This window comes from Leopardus geoffroyi, chromosome C3, assembly GCF_018350155.1.
Source record: "Leopardus geoffroyi isolate Oge1 chromosome C3, O.geoffroyi_Oge1_pat1.0, whole genome shotgun sequence".
NCBI classification, from domain to species: Eukaryota; Metazoa; Chordata; class Mammalia; order Carnivora; family Felidae; genus Leopardus; species Leopardus geoffroyi.
Window position 1 is genome coordinate 4,562,308 of NC_059338.1, and position 15,943 is coordinate 4,578,250.

Sequence of the window (15,943 nt, forward strand, 5' to 3'; positions counted from 1 at the left end):
ATTTTGAGGGCGGCGGGAGGTGCGGAAGAATTTTAGAGAAGTAACAGAGGGAATTGCGATCTGGAGGCCTCTCTGTGGCTGCGGCAGGAAAGGCGGCCGGCCAGGGGGCCAGTGGGATGCAGGGAGGGCCGGCGGGTCCCACAGGAAGACGTGGGCTTGTGTTGGGGCGCCTGCCACTGACAATGGCATTGGCCAACCACGGGCACGTGAAAGAGGCTGACTTACAAGAATCCGCTCCTGAGAAAGTCCAGCTAGGCCGACGGCCAACTTCCACTTTCCTCTGGATATTTTCACTTTCGGGCCATCTTGTTCTGAGTCAAGATTCCTCCTTCTGAACATGGGACTTCCCAGAAGGACCACAGCTCCCTCTGGGTATCCACTTGACCCAGGATGTTCTGGATTGGGGTTGTGGAAAGAGCTTGCTGGCCTCTCTGGAGAAGGATGGCCACGTGGTCCCTGTGGAGTCTGCTTCTCTGGGAAGGTAAGTGGGGCAGGTGCGTGACCAGGGCCCCTCACCAGCCTTCTGGGCAGGGGCCTCATCCCAAGCAAGGACCCGGGGGCCGAGGAGGGCCAGGGAAGGCGGAAGCAGGTTCTCAGGCAACCTTGAAAAGCCGGAGGGAGCCAGAGATGCAGGGTCCTGGATGGGACGTGCTGGCTGCTCTAGAAGCATCCGCGTCCATGAGACACGTCCTGTGGTCCAGGGCCGTTAAAACTTAGGCTGCTGGTGCCAGTGGTTCGGACAGAGATGGTTGTGAGAAGGGCGAGGGGATTCTCGTAGAGGAAGACAGGGCAGGGCAGACTCTCACAAAGAAGCACGTCTTTCCATCAGCCTGCGGGAGGCCTAGGAGCCTCGACTGGGAGCCAGCACCACTCTGCACACCCAGCACGCGTGTTAGGGCTCCAGTCCGCATTAACACTGTAGCCTCTGCGGCCGGGCCCGATGCACAGGGCCGGGGAGGGCAGCGAGAGGGGCAGGGGGCCGGCCGAGCGTCGCCCCCAGAACACGACTCCTCGAGCAGACGCCCGGCGCTTGGGTGCGTTCTCTACGGGCCGTGTTTTCCCCGCACCCCGGGTGCCCCCTGTGCCAGGCGCCAGGTGAGTCCCCCGGGAATCCCATCATCCACCCAGTACGGCGAGTTGAGCTTCTGAACAGTGGCGGGCAGGGGGTACGAAGAGGACAAGAGGAGCTCGCCGTCTCGCGGCAGGCGCCTGACTCATCTCTGGGCAAGCGCAGCAGAGGAACAGGGCGCCCCAGGGTGCTGGGCACACAGAGAAGCAGGGTGGATGTTGCCCTGACGGGAGGGGGGGTTCAGGGGAGGCAGTGGGTCCGGATGAGCAGCGATCGGCCAGCAAAGGGCTCAGGGGTACCTCCCGCAGAGGCATCACCCCACCTCAGCCTCTCACCTCCGCCAGCTCCTGACGGCAGAGACGGGCGCCCTCGGGTCCCTGGCATCCGTGACTCCCCCTCCTTGGCTCCCCGGACCACAACTAGGCTCAGGCCTCACTGGTTGCACACCTGAATCCCTCTCCACCCCTCCCACTTCTCCCCATCGCCGCTGCCCACCCCCCTGCAGCAGGAGTTCACTCACTGCAGGTGGAAAATCAGCAGCAGCCCGCCCCCGAAGCTTCCGGCACATTCCCCGCGCTCCCCCCCCCCCCCCCCGCCCCACCATGGTCTTTTGAACCAGAATTTCATCCTGTTACTCTCTTACTTAAACCCTGCGCAAGGCCTCCCACGGCTCTAAAGATAAAACCAGACGCTGCTTTCAGGCCCCGGCTGGCTCCCGCCACGGACTCCGCAGTACGGTTTCTGACTCCCCCCTGCAGAGAACTGGTTTCAGTTCCCCTGCACCCTGCCCTCCTGCTCGCCTGCTGGGCTGGCCGGGCCTTCCTACCCTTTGCCATCCTTCCCTCTGCCTGAGACGCTTCCCGGCTCCAGACAGCCCTCTTCTCCTAGGCCTGGCTGATCCCCCCTCCTCCTTCTGGTCTCAGCTTAGCCATTTCCCCTCTGAGCCCCTCAAGACCATTCACCCTCCCTGGGTTCTCCCGGAGCCTCCCTTTCTCCCCATCGTGGTGCTTACTATATTTTAATCATTCGCTTAGAGTCTGACTTCCTCTGTGAGCGTAAGGGATTCTCTCCCTTACGGTTTTATTCCCGGTCCCTGGCACGGTGCACCTGCTCAGCGTGGGTGGCGGGAGCGTGGGGAGAGGGGCCCTAACGTGCTTGCTTCACGGCAGCTTGGCGGGGTGCGGGAGGAGCAGAGGGAGAGGGGCGAGGAGCTGTGGGGCAGGCAGACTGATGGGCTCCGTCCTTTCAGCCCTCCTTTGCGCCGCCGTCCATGGTGCCCAAGTGCACGGCCAGGTCGGGGGCTCCGTGCTGCTGGCGGCAGAGTGCCCCCCTGGCTTCCAAGTCCGAGAGGCCATCTGGAGATCGCTCTGGCCTTCGGAGGAGCTCGTGGCCACGTTTTTCCGGGGCGCCCCGGAGACTCTCTACCACTCCCGCTTCCTGGGCCGAGCCCAGCTGCACAAGAACCTGAGCCTGGCGCTCCAGCCGCTGGAGTCGGGAGACAGCGGCAACTTCTCTGTGCTGCTGGTGGACACGGGAGGTCGGGCCCGGACCCAGATCCTGCAGCTGAAGGTGCACGGTGAGTACCCCCGACACTGGAAAGGCATCCTGCGTCCTGGGAGCCGGGGAGGACAGGGTTCCAGGGGCCTCTGGCCTCTGACCTCCTGGCTGACGCGGGGCACAGCTGTCCCCACGGCACAGCTGAGAAAGTTCTTCCGGTGCTCCCTGGCTTTGCCACCCCGCGGTCCTCGCCTGAACTCCAGAGCTGCCTCTTCTTGGCTCGGTGGCCAAGGACACAAGGTTAAGCCTCCCTGGCGCTCACCTTTCTCCCTTAGAAAATGGGCGTCGTGAGCAATGTCACACGGGGCGCCTGCAAAGGGGGAAATAGAGCGCGTCTGGGGAAACATCTGAGAGGGCGCTGGGCCCGCACTGCAAACTTCTAAGCTCATAGGATGTGCCATTACCTGACAAACTCCTACAAGGGAAAAAAGTACGGCCCATCAGACTACGACGCGATGTTTTTTATCATACAGTGTGGAATTTTTATTTGACACTGCTTTCGAGAGTTCTTCTCGCCGTGTTTAGAGATTTTCCGACGTATACCGGTCACAGGTTCTCCCTGTTATTCACTGTCGCAGAGCAAACCGTCCCCAAACCTACGGGCTGAAAACAACGCTGTTAATTTCTCGTGATCTGTGGGCGACGGGGCTCGGCTGGGTGGGCCTCCTGCTCCCCGAGGTCCGCCAAGGTCGTTCAGGAGGCCGCATTTGGCACCTCAGCTGGGGCGGCTGACTTCACTGCGGACTAGGTGGACCCTGCTTTCCAGCAACTTCCCCCCTACTCCCTCTGCCTCCTGCCACATCACCTCTGTCACCATCAACACCTCTCTACTTCTGCAGCTACTGCCCCCACCTCCACTGTATTCCTGCCGATCAAGAAAAAAACAGTGGCCTTTGAGCCCTCATTCATCTACCTAATGGCTCGGAAAAGGTGGGTGAGTTACCCCCAACCACTATTTCAGTAAAACCTCAGACATTTGGTAGAGTCGTGGGGAGAGCAAAGCCCAACTTTAAGAAGGAAGAGCACGAGCGACACCTGGGAGGAAGAAGACGGTGAGGGAGAGAAGGGCAGTCGTAAACTGGGAAGGAGAGAGAGCCCCCCACGAACCAACCCAAAGACAGCTAGCTGGCTGCCCTTGGGTGAGCCCCTGGGGGTGCCAGTGTGCGGTTAGATGGGTGTCCCGAATGCGCGCAGCTTGGCAAGCAGAGGGGGGGCTGGATTTAGGCAGCCCCACCCTCACCTGTTATCCCCTCAGCCCCATTCCCTTGTGCAGTGAATAACCTCCGCAACCACACAGGCAGCCCTGGAACCTCTTTCTATTCTAAGTCTCAGCTGCTGCACATGTGAAATGAGGACATTGAATGTGATAATACATGCGGCACCCACACCACTAAGCTCTAAAATGCCTTGTTCTCAGCATCTGAATTACAGATTTTAAGGAAATTGCTGTTTTATTGCTTCCAAATACATAGCGTGATTAGAACTAATTGCACAAAGCTGCCAAGCAGCCGTCCTTGGGAGCTCTGCTTTGACAATAGATAAGAATGATTTGAATTAGCAGATCAGTTACTAGAAATGTCAATGGGTGTTTCTACTGTGCCTGATAGTGTTTGGAAGCAGCTTGTCCTCTTAAGTGATGTAAATATCCACACACGCGTGCGCACGCGCACACACACACACACACACACGCGCGTGCGGTAATCTTTGTTTATACTATTAGTGTGCCCAGCAAATCTTTCCTTTTCCATCTCACAAATCCCCCCAGATTGAGCTGGCATTAATGAGGTTTTACTCGGCTTGACTTTGGAATACTGTCAGAGACTGAGCCCTCCCGTTGTCACTAGAATGCTCTCCCGCTGGCCCCCATTGCCACAGAGACTCAGGATTTACTCATCAAGCTACACAGGAAAGGGAAGCCACAGTCTAGGATGCCAGGACTCCAATTTGCACAGTGGCCCAGGTGTCTGCGCACCTAGAGGGCTAAGGTTATGAAGATAACAAAACAGAACCCCCAGCCCCCTGCCCAGGTCTCCTTCATAGGGGGTTGCAGCCTTGTAATTATTTTCTTAGTTATTCAATCACTTCTCCACCAAACTGTAAGCTCGAATAGTCCAGGAATGTGTCTGTTTTCTTGCCTGACTTAGTATCTGCCGATCATCTCTCTGGCTGATACATCACGAAGAAAGTGCGATGACAACGGGAAACCAGACTAGGTTCTGCAGCAAGAGTGTGGCGCCTGGTCGGAGGTGACCTCCAACCCTGCATGGATCCCGGGGCTGGCGCTCTGGGCCCTGCCCAGCATCACTGTCACCCGTGCCTGCTTTTCTGTTCTTGCCTAGATGCAGTGCCCAGGCCCGTGGTGCAAGTATTCATCGCTGTGTCAGGAGACGCTCAGCCCCCCAAGACCTGCCAGGTGTTCCTGTCCTGTCGGGCCCCCAACGTCAGTGACATAACCTATAGCTGGCGACGGGAGGGGACCACTGACTTTGGTATTGAGCCAAGCAGCCTCTTCACGGATGGACAGGTGCTGAAGGTTTCGCTGGGACCAGGAGACAAGAGTGTGGCCTATTCCTGCACCGTCTCCAACCCTGTCAGCCGGGACGTGGCCACCGTCACCCCTTGGGAGAGCTGCCATCACGAGGCAGGTGTGCCAAGGGCCAGGGGTCAGTGGTTAAGGGATTGTGAAGCCTCCAGCCCCCCTCTGACCCTGCCCCCTCCGTGTCCAGCCCCAGGAAGGACCTCCTACAAAGACATGGTGCTGGTGGTGGTGCCCGTGGCCCTGCTCCTGACCCTGGCTGGTCTCCTCTCTGTCTGGCACCCCTGCTACTCAGGGAGGAGTCCTCCGGATGCCAGATGTCTTTGGAGGAGGAGGACCTACTGGGAAGGAAGGCAAGGTTGGACGTCTTCCGTTTTAGGCTTCGCATGGTCTGTCCTCCTTCCCTCTATCACATCAGGCCCTGACTCTCACCGCCTCCCCTGGTCTCCAGTCAGATTGAACAAGGCGAAGTGTCTCTTGCACTTCTGAAAATGAACGCTCCTCTTGCCTGCCTCTTCAGGCCCTCGTGCCAGCCGTTCTCTCTGTCTGGAACGCACTTCCCATGGCTTCCCACCCAATCCCCCTTCTTCATGTGACTATCTCCTCCACAGTCTCCAAGGTGCGCCTGCCCCCGGAGGCCTTCCTGACCTGCTCCCCCAGCCCAGGCGCGGTTGGTGTTCTTCCTTTAATCTCCATTGCTCCCAGCCCTTGTTGCACTCACTCTCCTGCTGCCTTCTCAGCCCCTTAAAGGCAAAGGCTGACTTGCCACCGGGTATCTAGCGACGGCCCCTGGAACAGCGCTCGTAGGGACCAAGTTCTGTTGAGCGCAAGTCTAAATGAACGCCAGCCCCATGCTTGCCCGCCGTTCCTAGGAAATGCTCCCTGAGAGAAGTACCTGTCTGGCCGGGAGCTGATAAGTCCTCCTTCTCCAGGAGAAGAGAAAAGGGGAAAGTCAGAGGTGGGGCTGGGTTCTGGGCCATCCCTCCGGCACAGCCCCTGCCTCGACCCCAGGATGCCCTGCCCCTGACAGAAACACCCCACTGACCTGGGCTTCATGGGGAGGTCCACCCCAGGCTGTCCGGGATGGCTTCGGGCCAAGCTAAGGTTCCAAAGTGAGAGTGCAGATGTTGGGAGGTAACCTTTCTGGTCTCTTTGCCAGGGAAAAAGCAGAAGGACATCTGTACCGACAGAGTGGCTCCAGAGACAGAGAATCCCCTTGTGTAGGGTCTGCAAAGAAGGAGGATATAAACTGTCGCCTGGACCATCAGGAAGTACACGATGCTCTGGGCCATAGCTGGTGTCTGGAAACGACCATGGTCCTGATGCCTCTGGTGACACTCCTGTCCCACCTCCAGGAGCAGCCCGGGAAGCTCTTGCGCTGGGAGCCACCACGCGGAAAACACTGGCACAACCTTCCACGTCCCCTCCGTCCCCGCCCGCCCCCCACCCTCCGCTCCTTGCGTGTCCTGGCTCTGCTCGGGACAAGATCACAGAGCACCCCCTCCTTCACCTTTGTCCATCTCTGTCTAGATCTCATGATAAGGCCTTGGTCATCAGGGGACATCGGGGTCTCAAACTACGGGGGTGGGGCTGGGGCCAGAGCTGGAAATGGGCGATTCACAGATTCTCTGTTAGTTCAAATGTCTAATATCTTTTAGGGTCCGGGACCCAGACTGGATGCAATTCTTTGGTGCCAATTAGTTAATACTTGCATCGGTCTGCTAGGGCCGCCGTAACAAGATATCACAGAATCGGCGGGGGGCTTAAAGAACGGAAATTCACTTTCTCGTAGCCTTGGAGGCTAAAAGCACAAGACCAAGGTGCCAGCAGCTTTGGTGTCTTGTGAGGCCTCTCTCCTTGGCTTGCAGATGCCTTCCTTCTCTAGGTGTCCTTCCGTGGCCTCTTCGCTACGTGAGCACCTATCCCTGGTGTGTCTCCCTCTTTTATAAGGACACCAGTCATAATGGACTAGGGCCCATCCCAGTGACCTCATTTAACTTTAATTATCTCTTTGAAGTCCTATTTGCAAATACAGTCGTATTGTGAGATCTTGGGGGTTAGGACTCGGACGAATGGATTTTGGAGAGACAAGTCCAGTCCACAACAATAGTTCATCAGCAGTGGGGGGGTGGGGGGTGGGGGGGGGGAATGCCTGAACAGTCAATGTCCCTGTGGATCCTGCAGAACATCCAGTGTCTTAGAGGGGATGTTCTGTGATAACAGTGAGGAAACGGGGCAAGTTTTGAAGTATTTTCCCAGGGAAACTTCCGTCACTCACTAGGTCGGTCCTGTGCCAGGATCTCCCCTCTTTCTCCCAGTTGCTGGACAGTCACTTTACCGTCAACGAATGGTCAGCACAGCTGGCCTCTAGCGTCACATCCCCACTCCTCCACTCAACTTGTCCTGGAATTTCCCTGCCTGCCGGCTCTGCTCAGTGGTCCCCAGCGGGTCACCGGGGCTACACCTGTCTTCTTGCCTTTCCTGCACCCACTTGTCCCCACCCAACCTTCCCCCTGTCCCCCTAAACAGTGCCCATGGCCTCCCAACCTGGAAACGGGTGTTGCCCCCACCTGCCACCCAGAGGCATTCCCTGTGGTCACTGATTTCTCACGCAAAACTGGCCTCCGTCCCTAAAAATGATGTGAAAGAGACAGCCCAGGATCTAGCAAGGAGCCATGGTGGCTGTGTGGAGGAAACACACACACACACACACACACACCCTGTATCCCCCCCACTTTCTTCCCTCCATCTCCCAGGCCCCACCTCAGATCAGAGCAATTCTGGATGGAGGGTGGGACCCACATTTCTCCCTTCATGAGTTAACTCTTAGTGACCTCATTTAGCCGTGGTTCTGTGATGCGTTGCACCGGGGCCTTTTTAAATAGGCCCACGCCGCTCAAATAGACAGATGCTCCCGTTCCCCACGATATACTTGTCAGCTAGTGGACTAATCAGCCCTCCACCGAAAAACTCAAAGAACTTCCGAGAGAACCACGTGCTAACAAGCACCGGGACCGATGGTTTAAAGGTCACACAGGACAAACGTCGATTGAAGGTTCGGTACGTGCTGGGTATGGTCTGAGGCAAATCAGAAGCGGACAAAGCCCTTCCTTCGTGGAGTTTATATTCTAGAAATACAAATAAGCAAGGAGGTATGGGTCAGAGGTCGATGGGTTCTAATAAGAAGATAAAGCAGCGGGGCACCTGGGTGGCTCAGTCGGTTCGGCGTCTGGAGCTTGATTTCATGGTTCCAGTTATGATCTCGCGGTTCGTGGGTTCAAACCCCGAGTCAGGCTCCACGCTGCTGGCACAGGGATTCTCTCTCTCTCTCTCTCTCTCTCCCCCTCTCTCTCTCTGCCACGCTCTTTCTCTCTCTCAAAATAAATAAACTTAAAAAAAAAAAAGATAAAGCAGAGTAAAAGGCTAGAGAAGGGTGTGCTGGGGAGGCGGGGCCCCTCTCAGATGGACGAGTGGGGTGAACCGTGCGGTGGGTGGGCCAAGAGTAATCCAGAGAGCAGAGGGTGCAAAGAAAGGCCCGGAAGTGGGGGCATGGTGAGTGCTTTCCAAAACTCCACTCTAGTGGAGGCCAGGGAGGGTGCGGTGTGGGGGAGGGCGGAATGGGAGGGTCGGGGTGACTGGGGCCACAGCAGGGGGGACCTTGTGGTCTTCAGAATACACATCCCTGGCGTTGAGGTAGCCAGGAGCGCCCCCATCTGTTCGGGTGCCAGATTCCTCCCACGACAACCTTTATACCATTATTTCCGGTAGGCTCTGTTTTTCGCTCTTTGTTTTCACCCAACTTTCCTTGAGCAAGAGGCTTTGTACCTGTCCTATGCAAAACACAAAAACAAGAGCTGCTAGGGTGGAGGGGTCCTGTGACACGATGCCGGAGAGAGTGGAGAGGGGGGCACGGCAGAAGAGAAGTGTGAGAGATACATGGTTTTTTGGCATCAGTGGGGATAGGAACGCCCAGTTCCTCATTCAAAAAAAGTTTCGCAGGGGCACCTGAGTGGCTCAGTGGGTTTAGCGTCTGACTCTCGACTTTGGCTCAGGTCGTGATCTCACGGTTTGTGAGTTCGAGCCCTGCCTCTGGCTCTGTGCTGACGCTGTGGAGCCTGCTTGGGATTCTCTCTCTCCCTTTCTCTCTGCCCTTCCCCTGCCTGTGCTCTGTCTCTCTCTGTCTCTCAAAAATAGATAGACATTAAAGAAATTAAATAAAAACAAAAAAGGACGGCACAGAGCAACCATCTCAACCACCCCCAGATCCGGGAAAATTTCAGTGTGTGCCTCCCCTCGGGCTGTGCCCTGGTCAGCGTCGGTCCCGTCTGCCGGGGGTGTGGGGGGGAATGGCAGGCTGAGCACTCGGATAAGTAATAGAGATACTCCCTCTGCGCAACTAGCCAGTTCTGGGAGCCACACTTCCAGGGAACCACTGGAAAACTTGGGTGTCAAAAAGAGAATGACCCAAATCGCGAAAAGTCTAGAAGCCTTATCATCCGAGAAATGACGAAAGAAACTGGTCATACTGAGCCTAGAACAGAAGACTCAGGGGGTCCCCAAGTGTTCGAAGGGCTCTCCCGTAGGCAGGTTGTACAGCCGAGGCTACAGGAACACGTCCCTGAGAGGCAGACGGTGACTCATACCAGTAATAGGACCTTCAAGCTGGAAGGAAACTTTGTGGTTTCTCAGTTCAGGTTTCTCGTTTCTCAGGGGGAAAGCCAAGGCCCAAAGAGATGGTTACTCCTGGGAACAACATAATTGGTCAGTGACAGAGTCAGAGTTAGCTTCAGGTTATCGAATCGGCCCAGCCCCTCCCCTGCACCGCACTGCCAGGGAAAAGCTCCTTGCCAGATGGAGAGCCCAATATGAAGTGAGCTGTTTCGGCGACAGCGGTGGCACAGAACCCATCGCAGAGCAATATTACAGACTAGAGCCTTTTCGTGTCAGGTGGGAAGTCGCGGCACATCAGGAATGACAAATATGCACTCCCTCCACGCCGCCCTCCAGCACCGTGTCGGGCATAATTACTTATGACACACTGGTCCCACTGAGTCCCCAGGCAGCCCAACGCTCAAGTGACTCGGGCCAATTAACAGAAGTTGGGAGCCAAGATGAAACCTATTAGCCATCCCTGCCCTACACAACCCATAAGAGCCTTCCCACATCACACGAGAATTGTAAAGTAAGGGAAGAATGAGGGGACAGTGAAATGAAGGAGGCCGATGAGACGATTCGGCTTGTGTGTCAGAAACACGCCAGCTTCCTGCAAACAAGATTTCTCCCAGCTTCCTTTCCTCTGCCCTTCTCTCGGCCTGTTGCTCAGGAACGTACCAGAAATGAACCGGGGGAGGCATCCGTGGGAAAGCCAGGAAAGCACAAAACGACAGGAAATCAGCCAAATAAGTCAATAGGATACATTTGGCCATTTAATAAATCATGTTCTTGGGGCGCCTGGGTGGCTCAGTGGGTTACGCGTCCGACTTCAGCTCAGGTCACGATCTCAGGGTTTGTGGGTTCGAGGCCCGCTGTGCTGACAGCGCAGAGCCTGGAACCTGCTTCGGATTCTGTGTGTCCCTCTCTCTCTGCCCCTCCCCCACTCATTCTCTCTCTCTCTCTCTGTCTCTCTCTCTCTCAGATAAATAAACATTAAAAAAATTTAATAAATAAGTAAATAGCCATGTTCTTTGAGTTCTTTCGAGGCAAAGAACAGAAACCAACTCTGGTTTTAAGTAATGCAAAAGGAGGAATTTTCTAGAAAGCTGTAGGTAGCTCGGTGTCTTAGTTCAGGCTGCTGTAGAAGAATACCAGAGTCTACGTGGCTCAGAAACAACAGAAATTTATTTCTCGTGGTTCTGGAGGCTGGGAAGTCCAAGATCAAGGTGCTGGCCGATTCGGTGTCCGGGGAGAGCCCGCCTCCTGGCTCACGGATGGAGGGCCATCTTCCCACCGTGTCCTCACATGGCAGAAGGGGAGAGAGAGCTCTCTGGGGTCCCTTCCATAAAGGCACTAATTCCATTCCCAGGGGCCCTGTCCTCAGGACCTGGTCTCTTCTGAAGGTCCCACCTCCAAATACCTTCACACTGGGAACAGGATTTCAGCATATGAATTTGGGGAGAGGGAACACAAATGTTCGGTCTACAGCACTGAGAGAGCCAAAGAAACCACTGAGGAACCGGGCCTCAGAAAGGACAAAGCCAGGTGGCCTCGGGGATACAGGCATTGGCACAGCATCCTCGGGGCCGCCGTCGAGTAAATCTGCTCTCTTTCTGTTCCCGAGTGGCTCACTGAAGGTTGAAATTCCCGGCAAACAAACTGGGCGCAGTCGGTCTAGCTGGGGTCAGGGGTCCTCCCTGTGGGGAACGGAGAAGAGTCGCGGGACGTCTTGTCCGAGGGGGTGTCGGTTTAACAAAATCAAGGGCAAGAAGAAGTCTGAACTGGGATGAGTAGGAAAGGCAATGCGTCTATCGGTCCATCTGGAACACACCGACCGCTCACCTGCCGGTCTCCTCTTGCCCCAGCACCAGCCGGGAGGCAGAGGAGGCCGGATAGAGGCGTCGCAGTCCGATGCCAGCGAGTAAACCGTCATGCAGCCCCCAGCGTGTGCGCCAAGGCATCTCCTGGCTCCTGAGATGTTGGTCCCCAAGGAGGGCAGTCAGGTCCCCAAAGAAAGTGACGAAAGGGACAGGGACTCCGGCTGGGAGTGAAGCTTCCATCAGGAGGAACTACGGCACAGAGGTTTCCAGGGGCCGGTCTTCCCAGGGCAGCATCCCCGGTGGGTCGGCGGGGTGCCCTTAGGGTCCCCTCCAGGGGACAGCAGCCAGGAGGAAATGGAGAGCTCTCGCGTATGACTCACCCGAGAGGGACCAGCTAGAGCCTCGGCCAACTCCGGGCAGCGGTCCCTGCGGAGTTTGTTCTTCCGAGGGTTGTGTCCAGCAAGGACAGGTACAACAGGGTGTCTGCCTCTCCACTCCCTGTCCAGTTATTCCCGGAGGCCGCGAGCATAGATAGTGTCACCCTTCTGCCAAGGCGAGAGGGCCGCGGCCCCGGGTCTGTACCGCAGAGCCTGCTGTGAGTCTCCTGCACAGGCAAGGGTCCGTCCACCTGGACCTCCCTCTTACCCTTCTAGAACAATCCAGAATCCTGGAATCCCTTGTCCACATGGGAACCTGGGCCTTGTACAAGCCCTTTCCTGCACTCGCCCTCCCAAAGATGGACCAAAGTGCCTGTATGGGCACCCCTACGCCTGAGGGCAGCTAAGAGGCAGCTTTGGGGGTCAGCGCGAAGCTCAGACACGGGGCCAGGGGGCCATGCAGGTGGGCAAGCCCTTCACAGCGTGGGACGCGGTTGTGGGCGAGAAGGGGAGGGGGGAGTCTTCTTTGGAGACTGAGCTCTGCTACGAAACCCCCAAAAGCCAAGATTTCGGAATCTGGATCTGGCCTTCCGGGTCATTTTGAAGGTGTGCTTGACAAAGTAGGAGGGCAGGACGTGTTTTATGTAACAAACTGTTAGCTTGGTTTAGCACTGCAAGCGTTAAGGGCAATATGGACACTTCTCCCCCTGGATTTCTTTCTATCATGATTCCCACCCCCCTCTTGAACCTGAGACCTCCCCCCGTGACGTCCCCCACCAGCTGTCACTGCAGCTCCAAAGGAACACGGGGGAGTGGGTCTTGATCAGACCGGGACAACGGCCCCTGGTTTCCCGGAGGACTGAGCAGTCTGTCCCCAGCAGTCACCACGCAGCACATCTTGTAATGAGCGGGTAGCACCCTGGGAACACAGCCGTGAGCCAGACAGATGGGGCCCTGCACCCAGGAAGCTTGCAGTCTAGTCTAGAGACAGACAGACAATAAACAAATACACACAACCTCCAATTAAAACTGCGTTAAGCTCTTTGCAACTACGGGGATGGAACTGGAGGGTATCGTGCTAAGCGAAATTAGGCACTCAGAGAAAGACAAATATCCGAAGACTTCACTCATATGTGGAATTTAAGAGACGAAACAGATGAACACAAGGGAAGAGAAGCAAAAATAATATAAAAACAGGGAGGGGGACGGAACAGAAGAGACTCTTAAATATGGAGAAAAACTGAGGGCTGATGGGGGGCGGGGTGGCGGGTGGGGGGGATGAGCTAAATGGGTGGGTGGGGGGATGGGCTAAATGGGGGAGAGTCATCAAGGAGGACACTTGTTGGGATGAGCCTGGGGGTTATACTTGGGGATGTATCACTGGAATCTATTCCTGAAATGAGTATCGCACTATATGCTGACTTGGATGCAAATTTAAAAGTAAATGAATTTTTAAAAAAAAAAATGCGTTAAGCTCTACGGAGAAGAGCCAAAAATTGTGAGCAGGAGTAACGAGGGAGCCAAGTAGGGCCGGGGCAGGTCGACACAAAGGGTGTCTCCGGGGACCAGCCCACGCTGAGACCCGCAGGGACGGCCAAGGGGGAGGGCCTGCCGTGCTGGGGAATGAGCCACCCGAAAGCCCTTCTGGAAAGATCCAGGAGTGTCTGCAGGAAGGTCCCTGTGGCCAGGCAGTGATGAGCAAGCTGCACTCTGGGAGGCAGGAATGGCAGAGGTCAGTTCACGCAGGGCCTGGTAGGACACGGGAAGATTTAATATTTAATTCTAATGCGAAAGGAGGCCACTGGAAAGTTCTACGAAGGGAAGGAAGGCAACCAGACTTGCATGTTTAAAAGCTCGCTCTGGGGCCTGGGGGGAACGGACGGAGCAGGAGAGCAGCAGGTGAGCTGTGGCAGTGACAGCAGCAAGATCGAGACCACGGGGACAGCGTGGCTGTGGGGAGGGGTCAGGGAAGACGCCGGGGCGTCTGACCTTAGTAACCAGGAGGAAGGAGGTGCCATGTACCCAAACTGGACACGCAGACAGAATTTTCGGGGAAGGGGGCTTTAAAAGAAACAAAACAGGGGCGCCTGGGTGGCTCAGGTAGTTGAGCGTCCGACTTCAGCTCAGGCGAGGATCTCACACGCCGTGAGTTCGAGCCCCACGTCGGGCTCTGTGCTGACAGCGCAGAGCCTGGAACCTGCTTCGGATTCTGTGTGTCCCTCTCTCTCTGCCCCTCCCCCGCTCATTCTCTCTCTCTCTCTCTCTCTCTCTCTCTCTGTCAAAAATAATTAAACATTAAAAAAAGTTTTTTAAAGAAACAAAATGTTTGGAGGATGAACATCGTGTTGAATTGAATCATATGAAAATGGCCATTTGTAGAAGTTAAAACAAAAAGGTCCCATATGGGTAATTTCATACAGTGCAAGCTCATGGTTTAAATGCAGATGATTTGAGGAAGAAAAGCCACCACTTCTGCTCTGCTCCACTCCCCGCCCACCCCGCCCCGGGACAATGGTTCATGCTTGGAGCCGGGTAGGTGTTTCTATTCCAGATCCTTCTACGCCAACTTGAGGCTGGAGGGGCTACAAGAGCCTCGGGCCAGAGGGCCCCCCACCCCACCGCACCCTCACTGCACCACCGCGCTGCCCTTCCTGCCCTGGTCAGCTTCTCTGCCCGGCCTGAATCCCGCCAACCCGGCCCCGGAAAGCCTGGAACACTCGGCCTCTGAGGCTAACAAGGGTGGGAGGTGCTGGAGCTGCATGGGTGGCCATGAAGGGCTGTCCTTGACCCCAACACCCTCCGAATGCAACCCACCTCATGCCCACTGCTGCAGCATCCTGCGTCCCACCTGGGTTGTCCAGGTGGAGCCCCCGATGCTACTCAGGAGCGCGTTTCCAAGCAAAGGGACAGTGTCATGGGAGGGCACTTCAGAGGAGTGACGGTCAGACATCACACTGTCCCACACAGGTAAGTCGCGCTAGCCAGGTCAAGGCCCCGGGGTAGTGAGGACATCGAGAGGAGTGGCCTCAGGGTCAGGCCGGCTGGTGGAAGGAGAGTCTGGTGAGCCTTGGTGGATGGTAGGGAGGGGAGGGTCCAGCCTTGCAAAATGGAGGCCAGCGCCTGCCTGCATGGGGCTCTCAGCCGCAGAGCTGGAGCAGGGTTGAAGCAGAGAATATCTAGCTACCGAGTCACTCTGGGCTGGAAATGTCCCAGATTCTCCTGAAGGGGCAATGAGTTACCTAGGGGAGCGGAGGGCAGGGCAGGGCAGAGAGCCAGGGGTAGCATGAGTCAGGGCCTAGGGGTGGGGGTGTTCTCAGGCCAACAGAGGGGGGCACTGGCGGTCTGCTGTGGCCCATCCCTTGGAGCTGAGGCCATCTGGCCACCACGGACCGTGGTGAACATCCTACCCCTTCACACACGGCCTCCTGTGAGGTTGTCCAACCACCCAGTTTGAAGGACACACAAACATCCCATCACCAACGTCTCTTTGCCTTGGGGACCAGCATAGCCTCAATGCTGCTGTGAGATCGGGGCCTCCTTCCTGGTCCCTTACACCACCAAGAAGAGGAGTGCTCCTGTCCTGCCTGGGGCAGAGGGCAGGGGAGACAGAGAACAAGCTGGAGTCCCGGAAGGATGAGGCCTCATTGGACATTTTCAGCAGAAGAAGTGAGGGCCCTCAGCCTACAGGATGGAGGAGGGAACAGCACATTCCCACACACCCTTATCCCTGTCTGGCGAGCATCTCAGGCCACACACACACACACACACACACACAATGTGGCCGCTCTGCCCTGCGAGGCCTTATGTTAGAAATGACTGGGCATGGGGCTCCCGGGTGGCTCAGTCGGTTGAGCGTCCGACTTCGGCTCAGGTCATGATCTCGCGGTCTGTGAGTTCGAGCCCCGCGTCGGGCTCTGTGCTGGCCGCTCAG

The 15,943-nt window shown here is 56.5% G+C and overlaps 1 protein-coding gene across 1 annotated transcript; it reads left to right on the top strand.

Moving 5' to 3' along the window:
* SLAMF8 (SLAM family member 8) lies at positions 1–8,313 on the top strand. The gene is made up of 5 exons (XM_045454993.1): positions 1–481; positions 2,319–2,645; positions 4,966–5,271; positions 5,353–5,457; positions 6,322–8,313. The coding sequence occupies exons 1-5, from the start codon at positions 391–393 to the stop codon at positions 6,384–6,386; spliced, it is 894 nt and encodes a 297-aa protein (XP_045310949.1). The 5' UTR covers positions 1–390; the 3' UTR covers positions 6,387–8,313.
* The last annotated feature ends 7,630 nt before the right edge of the window (positions 8,314–15,943 follow it).

Coding starts and splice junctions, on each gene's coding strand:
- SLAMF8 (XM_045454993.1), top strand. CDS start 391: ATGTTCTGGATTGGGGTTGTGGAAAGAGCTTGCTGGCCTCTCTGGAGA. Junction 482..2,318: donor GAGTCTGCTTCTCTGGGAAG/GTAAGTGGGGCA, acceptor CCGTCCTTTCAG/CCCTCCTTTGCGCCGCCGTC. Junction 5,272..5,352: donor GAGCTGCCATCACGAGGCAG/GTGTGCCAAGGG, acceptor CTCCGTGTCCAG/CCCCAGGAAGGACCTCCTAC.